General features: G+C 35.1%; 1 protein-coding gene across 4 annotated transcripts; it reads right to left on the bottom strand.

The window, feature by feature from the left end:
• Window positions 1-8,179: 8,179 nt before the first annotated feature.
• On the bottom strand, window positions 8,180-10,937 carry LOC116112173 (probable sphingolipid transporter spinster homolog 2). 4 transcript variants are annotated; one of them, XM_031398347.1, is made up of 5 exons: window positions 10,384-10,937; window positions 9,656-9,729; window positions 9,056-9,157; window positions 8,615-8,659; window positions 8,180-8,509 (listed from the first exon to the last, which is right to left on the bottom strand). In XM_031398347.1, exons 1-5 carry the CDS (start codon window positions 10,399-10,401, stop codon window positions 8,506-8,508), a joined length of 243 nt encoding a protein of 80 aa, XP_031254207.1. In that variant the 5' UTR covers window positions 10,402-10,937; the 3' UTR covers window positions 8,180-8,505. The 4 variants fall into 4 exon arrangements, 2 of the variants coding, with proteins under 2 accessions (XP_031254207.1, XP_031254208.1); XR_004125180.1 differs by having other exon boundaries at window positions 8,182-8,509; window positions 8,615-8,735; window positions 9,657-9,729; window positions 10,384-10,935; XR_004125181.1 differs by lacking the exon at window positions 9,656-9,729 and having other exon boundaries at window positions 8,182-8,509; window positions 8,615-8,735; window positions 10,384-10,935.
• Between the last annotated feature and the right edge of the window lie 313 nt (window positions 10,938-11,250).

Below are 11,250 nucleotides of genomic sequence, written 5' to 3'. Positions count from 1 at the left end.
CCCCTTTGGTTAGTGGTTACAAAAACACACAACGTCAAACTCATTTTAAAATTCAACCATTTGACTTTAACGAGATAAGGATATTCTCGTTATTTTACAACTATTAAATCATTATACAACCAAAATTATCCTATTCAAAACCCAAATCTCTCCTTAACTTTCACAAACACGGTGTGTTTGGTAAGGGCTCTGGTAAGATAACTCCGATAATCTATTTTTAATTCCAGACATTTCCTTATTTGATTGTCAAGTAATAAAATATTTCGATAATTTTTTAATACCAATAGTGATTAATGTTGGTTAATTAGGGGGTAATTAGATTACCACCTCAAGGGATGGTATTTAAAGATTACCAAGGTAATCTTAATTTTATACCCATTTTGCCCTTAATTAAACACTATTTTGAACATAATTGTCCTCAAATGTCTACCAAATAACAATCACCCAGACCCCTATATTTGAGAATTTAGCTAAAACATCTCAGCCATAAAAAGTTTAAACATTAATAGAATATCCTCAGCCACCGAAGACCACCGTCGACCACCAGCCATCGGCAATAGTCACCAAATTGACACACGACTAATGGGATCTAGCTGGCTGTGCACCGATCTGGCTGTTGCCAACCAGATTGAAGGTCGAAAACGGCCAGATTGTCATGGATCTGGCTAGAAATGGACAGAATAGATCTGATTGTTTTTTACCAGATCCACGACGATCTAGCTATTTTCGGCCTTCGATTTGGTTGAAAACATCCAGATCGGTGTGGATCCGGTAGTTTTCGGAGTGATCTAGCTATTTTCGGCCTTTGATCTGGCCGAAAACAACCAAAACAGCGCATGGCCAGCCTGATCTCACCGGTCGTGCACCGTTTTAGTGACTGACACCGGTGGTCGACAGTGATCTTGGGTGACTGGAGGTATTTTGTTAAAATTTAAACTTTGTTGTTAGGGTGTTTTAGCTGAATTCTCAAATATAAGGGGTTAAAAAGAATTTATTTAAATAATAATAATAATAATAATAATAATTATTATTATTATTATTATTATTATTATTATGATATTAAAAAGAAATGGAAATTCAATAAAAGCTTCTGTCGATAATATTTTATTTTTCCCAAGAATCTCAACCAAACATTTTAATTATTTATACCCACTAATCTAACCAAATATATTCATATAATATTCTTCGTAATCTTCAAGGTAATTTATCTCGGTGGTAATCTTACTTTTTCAATAATAAAATATTTCCCAAACCAGACGTACCCAAAGGGTTAACCGAAACCCCACAAAACAGTTGATAGACTTAAGACATACTTAACAGGCCAAGGGTAAAAACGTATCTTTCTAAAAAAATAATTATGGAAAAAAATAAAAAATACAATGGTTCCATTACAAAATTTAACAAAAACCGGTAATCTTCTCTTCCCTTTTTCTCTATAATTCCGTAATCCCAAGAACGAATTCTTATTTTCCTCCTAATATTTTCTCTATCAAATATCTTCAAATTCATCCTCTTATTATTTTTTTTTATCTGATTCCGTTATTCAAATCTGGTAAAATCTTTCCAGTATACTTGGATCCTAAACCATAAAAGCAACTCTAATTTATGAAATTAATTAGGCAAATATAAATTGTTGATGTATGAACTGACTTGTGCTTGTCTTCAAATCTTAACGTTTTTCTAATCCAAATTATATATAGAAAATGATATTTTAAACAGTTCCGAAATAAAAACTTGAGACAAGCACTACTAAGGAGTAATATATGAGGTGCCACTTATTGAATTTTTTTTGTCTGAATAATCCTATTTTGATTACGTGATATCTTAGGTTGCATGTGTAATTATGGTGCATATGCAGGACATCCTAAAGAAAGCAAGACGTTAAAACGAGGAAAATGGACACGCAATATAAAGAAAATAGGGATTGCAAAAATAATAGAGACAGATTAGAACTCTAAAGGAGGCGTTTGGTTGGGGGTTATATAAGATTATTGGGGTTATAACATCTTATATTACTTTATTACCACGTTTGGTTGTTGAGTAATATAAGATTCTATTAATTTTTCAATACCAATAATAGTTACTATTAGTAATATTAGAGGTAATTTAATAAATTTCATTTTCTTAGGTATTGTAAGATTACTTAGTTATTTTATTTTTGTTACAATTTTATCCCTTATTAATAAAAATTTTGGACAATAATACCCTTATTTTAAAATCAATTTACATTAATCTAGCTTTTACAATTTTACCCTTGTTTAATTAAGTTTTTAGACAAAATTACCCTTGAATTCAAAACAAATTGCAAACCACCATTGCCACCCAACCCCACCACTACTGAAAGTCGTCGGGAGGCTTTGATATGACCCCTTTTGGCCATATTGATGGCCAAAAACGGCCATATCGAAGTAGATATGGCTAGAAATGGCCAGATCTATTCTCGCCGTTTTCGGCCAAATCCATGGCTGTTAATGGCCATATCTCACAGATTTATTTTGGCTGGAATAGATCTGGCTGTTAACGTCCATATCTCTCCTAGATATGGTCATTAAAGGCCATAGATCTGGCTGAAAATGGATAGAATAAATTTGGCCATTTTCGGCCAGATCTACTTCGATATGGCCATTTTCGACCATCAATATGGCCAAAAACAACCTTATCGAAGCCTCCTGACAATTCTTGGTGACTTTCGACGATTTTCAACGACTTTCGGCTACTTCCGACAACAAATGGCGATGGTGGGTAGTGGCTTAGAGTGGTGGGGAGATTTTGTTTTAAATTGAAGTTTTATATAAGCGGGGGTCTTTTAGCTAAATCTGAAATGTTAGTGGTTAAAAAAAATTATTTAAAAATTAATAATAAAGATAATATCATATTAATATTTAAAAAGAGGACAATTTAGTAATTTAAATACATACTTACCAATTTATTCCAACTAACCAAACATATTTTCCTAAAGATTCTCAATAATCTTCAAGGTAGTCTAACTTTCCATTAATATAACATTACTAGTAATCCAACATTCCTTGAATCAAGCACACCCTAAGAGTGTATTTGGTTGGGGGTTAGTAATATAAGAGGTAAATCTGATTACCTCCATTTTCTTAGGTATTTTAAGATTATTTTGTAATATTATTTTTGTTACAATTTTACCCCTAACTATTAAAATATTTGAACAATAATACCCTTATTTTAAAAACAATTTACAAAAATACTAATGGACTATTTTATTCTTATATAAAAAAAAAAATAGCACATAAATACTTCTAGACTTTAAAAAATTACCCAAGGGTGGTGGCTGGATTTGGCCACCATCGTCGACAATCGACTGCCGAACGATGACGCGGGACCAGCCTGGGTCTGGCTAACCGTGCATCGATCTGGCCATTATCGATTAGATCTCTAGTCGAAAACTGCCAAATCACTGTAGATCTAGCTGGAAATAGACAAATCTACGGCTTCTGGTCTTCATTAACGACTAGTTCTAGCCGTAGATCTGACCATTTTCGACGCACAGCTGGCCAATCATGCCCCGTTTCAGTCACTTTCGTCGCTACGAACAGTGGTGACAAGCGGTTGGCAGTGACTTGGGGTGGCTAGGGGTGTTTTTGTTTAATTTTAAACTTTTTTTTTGTGGGGTGTTTTAGTAATATCTCAAACGTAGGGGGTTAAAAGAATTATTTAAAAAATAATATCATATTAATATTTAAAAATGAGAGCAATTTAATAAATTATATAACATACCTACAAATTTATTTCTCTCAACCAAACATATTAATATAACATACCCACCAATTTATTCCAACCAACCAAACATATTTCCCTAAATATTCCCAATAATCTTCAAATTAATTTATATTTTCATTAATATAACATTCTCTAAACAAAACACACCCTAAAGCTATTTGCTCTATTATTTTCTCCTATCATTCAAAAAATCTTAAACCCAAACCAACAAATTCTTTCAATTTGTTCCGTATTCAAAATCTCAATACCAACAAACAACCATTACTCAGAATAACACTGCAAATCCATTAAAAGAATTAAAAATTAAAAAGAAGAGGAAGAAAAGAAATTAAATTTAAAAAAAAAAAAAAGTAAAATCTCTCATAGGAGGGCTACTTGCTTGTTTGAGGCAGCAGCGATAGTAAGGTAAACTATATATGTATGAGTGGGGAGGGGATGAAGTGGAGAATTCATGACGGGGAGGGGAGGGAAGCAAGGGATGTGGAAAAAGTTCAGGTGGGGTGATGGGTTAATTTTCTTTTGTTTTTGTTTTTTTTTTAATGTTTATTTTATACTTAATTTTAAATAATTAAGGATAAAATAGACTTTCCATACTTAAAAACATTTTATTGTTGATTTTGTGGGTTCAACCTAACAATCTTCGTTGATGCTTGATTTTGACACCAGCGACCTCACACGTGCAAAGTGCTAAGCAACTCTTAAAAATTACACGTGAATAATTTGAGAATTAAGTTAAGGTCACAATAGCATGCAAAGACTTAATATTAAATGAGACAGTGAGAATTTTATAGTGGTTCGGATGCTTAAAGCGATTCCTACATCCACTATTTTCTTTTATATGAATGTTCCTGGTTATTAGCCAAGTTACAAGAGGTCGCGAACTGCGAATAGAATAACAAAAGCTTGATATTTAGAGAGAATATTAAGTCAGTCTCTTTCCCATTGGTTGTCTTTGCTATTTGTCTTTATGAAAGTCAAAGATCCCGGTTTTGTGCGGGGGAGTCCCGTATTTATAGCCATCGAGTTCAAGGTAATGATTACGAGTCTACAAGTAGGTAGGTGTCGTGCAAGTCCTTCCTTGCGTCCTATTGGGTGATAATTTAGGAAATATCCTTAAATTATATGGGGCTTGGAAAGGTGTGCAGACCTCATCCATTCACAAACAAAACTTGAGCCTGCTGAGTTGTGACGACGGTATTCTCTCTGTCTTGGGGCGACGTGGCAAATTTTAGACGGCGCAAAGCCTTCCTAAGCTTTGAATGGTGCTCGCTGATGTAAGCTTACGTTAGCCTTGATTTTTTAGGTATAACAGAAGCTTCCCAATTTTTAAGATTCAAGGAGTTGGATTTCGAGAACTTCATGATTATGTTGCGACCTGACTTGTCTTCAAAAATGCTTGCTCGAGCTGAGCGTTGAGTATAATCACATCGTTGCAGATGACCTGAAGTTGTCTGCTTGTTGATTTAACTTCTAAAGTGTTGTCTTGATTTGACTTGCGAACTGAGAGTAGATCGTGAGCTCTATCTTGAGAGTAACACAAGCGACTTGACATGATTGTTTACTAAGATCTATCAACCTGAGCTTAATTTTGTCTTGAGTCATTGGGATGTGTTTTGAACTCTAATTGTCATTCACGACTTGAAAACACTTAGAATATTTCATGGTTGAAAATCCTGAATCATCTTGTTTGGTGTTTGTGTTTGGCATGTTGAATAAATGTCTTTTTTGAACGACCTCTTTAGATGTTATTTGTTGCACTTGACAGTTGGCTTAGTTAATAAAGTAATCTTTATCTGACAGACGTGTCTCTGTAAGCAATAAGTGTCAGCCATGAGCATTAAATATAAGCCATGCTGAAACGATATTCCCTTTTGGTGCATTAAATGCGGATGAAGACGCATTTAATGTGGAGGAGATAATCACGTCGGCGATTGCCATTCTCAATAAAGAGAGGCGCCGGTTGATTTCTACAAGGTGTGGGAATTACTCTTCCCATAGATTGATGACACGTGGACGCGAGAATGCAGTCCCGCCCAAACGTCGCTTATAAAAGAAGCTACAACATCGTCTTCTTTCCTATAGAACCTTAACTTTGCCCTAAGTTTTCAGAAAACCCAAATTTTTTAGAGAGAAAATATAGTTTTCTGACTCCAAAAAAAAAGAAAATTGTTCTTCCTTCACCATTTCATGTGAACCCAACGCTATAACAGAGCACCTATTTCAGGTAGCCAAGAGGCAAAGAAATTGCTTCCTTTTTCCATTTTTCACATTCCTACAAAAATTCTTTCTTTTATAGTCATGGTGGTTATAGGTATCAGGTAGGTTTAGGAAATAAGCATTTCTGGGTAGTGTTCAAAAGAAACACTTGAAGGCTTAAAACTTAGGGTAAAGAGTCTTAGAGGATTGTTTCTAGGAGTTTTTTAGGGGTTTAGAAGCTTGACGGCCATGGTAGGAAACATAGGGTTCTTTTACACGTCCTCTAAGTCATTGTATGAGGTAGATTTTTTAGGGTTTGAGTCTCCCCTAAATGTCATTCTTTTATAGACTCTAAAGCCAATGGAGATCCTTGAAATGAGAACAGCCGGCAGAGAAAGCTCACACCCACTGGGCACCTCAACAGGTCCTGGAAAGGTGATAAGGTCCACTGCTACAATGGACAAAATAAAAAAAGGTGTTACAGTAGTATGCGATTGATGTGGATGTGTATTGAAGGAGGACGTACACTACCCAAGAGCCTCTCGAGGGAATGGCTACGACCTCGGAAGCCATTTTCAAATGTAGAGTAAGAATACCTTTCCACCCCTACATCAGGTCGATTCTCAACCACTTCTAGGTTGCGTCATTCCAGTTGACACTGAACGCATATATGATAGTTGTCGCTATGCATATATCGTTTTGCTAACACAATCTCAAGGAGCCAACAACGCTGGAGGTCGCTTGTGCCTATGTCTTGAAGAAGAGTAAAGATAAGGACTCGTACTACCTCTCCAAACGACCAACGATCAAGGGAGAAATATTTGGCTACCCCAGCAACGTGGGAGTTTATGAAACCAAAATTTTTTTTTTTAAGTACAACGGTATCTGTAAATTTCAGGAACTGGATAGGTTTTTCCCTTTAATTTTCAAGTCGTTTGTCCTTTATACTAAATTCTTTTTCAGAGTACAAGCTAACAATCTCTTTTCTTTGTAGAAAACAAAACGACTAAATTGCAACTGTTGACTGATCGCAGCCGCATCCAAGCATTCAGCCAACTTCTTGATATAGGTCGAGATGTGAAGCTGCTCGTGATGACTGAGAACCTTCAAAAGTACAGATTCTTCCCCCCTAAAGCATACTTAGATGGTTCAGCTTGAAAGTTTTTATTGAATGGAAAAAACCCGTCTTTTACACCGTTAGACTCTTTTTGTTGATCAAGTTCCTCAGTTTTTATTAAAAAAAATTAAAAAAATAAAAAACTCTTTATCCTTTCCTTTTGCAGTCCTTGCTCACCCTGAACATTGCTCACAACAAAACGAAGATAAACTTCAGAGGAAAACTTCATGAAATGAAGAAGGAGATTACCAAATTGAAACAAGCTCTTGTGACTTCAAACGAAGCTACAAGTGATGCATAGCTTCAAGCGAGCACATTTATGGTAGAAAGGGATTCTACTCGGCGAATAATAGAGTTCTAGAAGCAAGAGCTTCAAAAAGGACAACCAAACCGAAGAGCTTCAACTGATAGTAGAGAAGCTTACTAGAGATCTGAGCTCGCGAGAGCAAGATCTTCATCAAAGAGAAAATGAGTTGTAAGAGATCTTGGATCGTGAGAAGGCAATAAAGAAGACTCGAGCTGATCTGTGGGAAAACACAAAGAAGAAAATAAAAGCGAAAGACACAGAACTCGAGATGGCTCATGGGCAAATTACTTTGCTGACTGAGCAGATGAAGCAGCTAATCAACGAGGTGGAAAGGAAAGCCATCATTGGTCACTAGAAGTTATTCATAGTTTGCAAACGAAGAATCCTAACTTAGACGTTTCCAACCTCCCTGAAGATTATCAGGTAACACTTGCATCAATGCAATCTACTGACAAGCAAGAAGATCAAAAGTCCGTCCAAGAGAAAGATCAACAAGAAATAGAAAACCTTGAGGATCAAGCGACCGACCCCAAGGTCGTAGCAACTGAAGTCAAGGATCTTGAAGTTCAAAATAAATGATCAACCTCCCTTTCCTCTGCTCTCGAAGAGCCTCTTTTGTTTCATTTCATTTTCTTTGTAGCTTGTTGGTCGTCCATGTACATATTTTGCTAATATATAAATAAACTTTTTGACCACTTGTGATAACACTTTTATAACTTAAATACTTCACAAAATAAATATAACTTTTCTGATCGTAAAACTTGTAAAACATTGTAAATAATAACATTATTGAAACTTGAGATTATGACACAAATAATTCTTGAATAAGAATGGGAATAATCTTACTCACAATATTTATAAGTAAAATAGATCGCATAAGTTATACAAGAGTTTAGAATTAATGATAATAAGGACGCAAATGTTCAGCATTCCAAGCTTGCAGTACATCAAAACCATTAAGTCTTTTGAGATGAAACGTCCTAGGTCGTATTACCCTAGCGACTCGATATAGAACTTCCCAGTTAGGTCCCAATACCCCTGCGCTTGGTTCTTTTGTACCGAGAAGGACTTCTTTGATCAAAGAAGTCCTTCATCCACCCATATTGACTTTGACAAGCTTTTCTGGCTTCTACCACACTCATCTACACACAAAAATGTGACATAATTATCAAAAAAATGGTTCTTTATGAGATGCTTTTGATTTCGAATGCATACATTTCCAAAGTTAGGAAATAAACAATACATACATTTGCTGCAGTTTTGCACGATACAGTTTGCAAAACTGCAGTGGACTGCAGACTGCAGTTTCGCAAAACTGCAGTGAACTACAGACTGCAGTCCACTGCAGACTTTGTATTGTAGAATGGACTGTTCAATCAAAGGAAAAGCAAACAAGATATTAGTTTCCCAGTAATACTCTGAAAGCTTTTTAATAGAAGTTCAATAATTATGATAACAAATGGAAACAAGGTAAGAGAGAATTCCTTTCAACTATTAGGAGCCTGTTCACACATCACATGCCTTTTACTTTCTTTTCTTCCATCATTACCCTATTCTCATTTTCCAACCACAAACACTTATCTCTCCCTTCTCAAAATGACACAACTGCAGATGCTTCATAAAGTACACCCAGATGAATTATGTTAATTATTGAAGATGTTCACATGTTAATTATTGAAGATGTTCACCTCTTTGCCGAGGAAGCAAAAATTGGAGAAGCCACAAGCAGTCCAACCATAAAAGCAGCCGATAGTACACCATCTTGGAAGTTCTTCAAGTTAAAATCACCCCTGCAAGACCATCGTACAATAAGACAACAAAAAATAAAAGCCAAAAGATTAAAGGTCAAAAAGGCAATCCATCAGTCAGTACAATAAGATTGGTGGTGCACTTCAAATTAAAATGAGCATACACCATAAGCCTATAATATAAGTGTAGGTATATGCTTTATGGGATCTGTTTGTGTACAGACTGCCAACCTTGTCTTGTGGTGATAACTCCCTGTTGCTAAACAGGTGTTATTGCAGATATATAATTGATATGGACATATAGCAAAAACATTTTTGAAATGATAAATAAATATAGAATGACACTCTGTAAGAAAAACTGGAATAGCTGATACAATCTTCTCCCATGACATTACCAGTGAATTTTGAATGCAAAACCTGCCAGTTGCTTTAAAATTCAGTTTAGATGAAAACTTACCATATGGGATAAATGAGATACAAGGATCTATCAACACCAAACAATAACTACAATACATAATAAAAACCAGAAGTAACTCTTAACTGAATCCCGCTAATGGAAGTGCATATTCCTTTGCCATCACACGTCCTGAGACTCCCATTGACACCATTGCTTGCTATCACACCACGATCCACGTAATTTATCATGTTAATCACACAAAACATGAAGAGTAACATGCACCCGAAAAACTAATGAAATGAGCCTTCACTTATTTGAAAAGGAAAAATAATTTTAAGAGGCTGATGTTAACATGAGAACACAAACAACAAACTTATAATTTTAAGAGGCTAATGTTAACATCAGAAAATTCAGAACACAAACAACAAACTTTACTCTAATTGCTGATTATACTCATAAAATGTAGAACATATATTCAATAAAATCCCACCCAATTTCTCTTCCTAAAATTCATAGTTCAATTTACCAATCAAACTTAAAGCTCTACCACTAATTCTACATAAAACTCAACCTAAATGCACAACGTAAGCCCATAAAACATCTATACACTACTCAAAATTCAAACATCTTCATTTCTAATCTGCTCCGTAAACGACCTTAAGAAATTAGAAATTCAATTACTGATATGAAGTCAGTAATAGCTCTCAATTGAACAATTTCCAATGATCTACACGAAATAAGAAAAGTAAACAAACAATTAAACAAAACGAGAGTTCTATCATAGCATGCTTTAAGTTAATTTTCTAGCTAAAGAGCTGTTACTAGAAATGGAAAATAATGAATAATAAAAATAATATAACAATAACAATACCTTTTGGTAGTGAACCATGACGGGTTTGGAGAGGAGTCTTTGGATAAAGTCGTGGCCATTTGAGAGAGGAGTTGTGATTCTTGTTGTGTGGGATTGTTTAGAAAAAGAAGAAGAAGAAATATAGGTTACTTGGGCAATGGAGGTGGGGTAAAATTGGGAAAAGGAGAAGAAGAGGAGGGAGGGTTTTTGTGCGAACAGAGGGGCTTGACTACTTTCCAAACCCTGAATAATTTAGCGGCAGACAATTCGTCACTTCCCAAGTTTGAGTGAAGATTCAAACCCTAAACTTGAGTGAAGATGAATTTCGCACTTTGAAGATGAAACAGCAAGAACATTTCGCACTGTGAAGATGAAACAGCAAGAACAGTTCGCCCTTTGAAGAAATTTGAGTGAAGATTGCGAAAATCTTAACTGAGAGAAGAAGGTTTGAAGAAGACAACTTAATTGAGAGAAAGAAGAAGATTTGCAGAAGACGAGTGACATGTTACGGACGAAAATTTTGGGCTAGCGGGTATTAGGTGCTTGGGGACGAAAATGGGTGCTTTTTTCCCCGTTAATAATCAGGTATATGGTAACATTTCTAAAGTGTTAATGCATTTTAATTATGAGTAATGCTTATGTTACCGAAAAGAGCATACCGAATTCATGAATCGAATGACATAATATAATTCTGACTATCGATTAATATTAATTTATAATTAATTAACGGTCATGATTGTACTACGTCATTCGGTGCATAAATTTGGTGCACTTCTTTTTATAACTGTATTATTTTCCTTTAATTATACTATAACATTGCAAAACAATTCACTCTCTCTATTTTTTATTACCTTAGGTTCTCACTATTACATAATATATATAATAGAA

This window comes from Pistacia vera, unplaced genomic scaffold, assembly GCF_008641045.1.
Source record: "Pistacia vera cultivar Batoury unplaced genomic scaffold, PisVer_v2 Contig656, whole genome shotgun sequence".
Classification (NCBI taxonomy): Eukaryota; Viridiplantae; Streptophyta; class Magnoliopsida; order Sapindales; family Anacardiaceae; genus Pistacia; species Pistacia vera.
The sequence above is the reverse complement of the archived record's forward strand: the minus strand, read 5'-3'. Positions and strand labels throughout refer to the sequence as shown.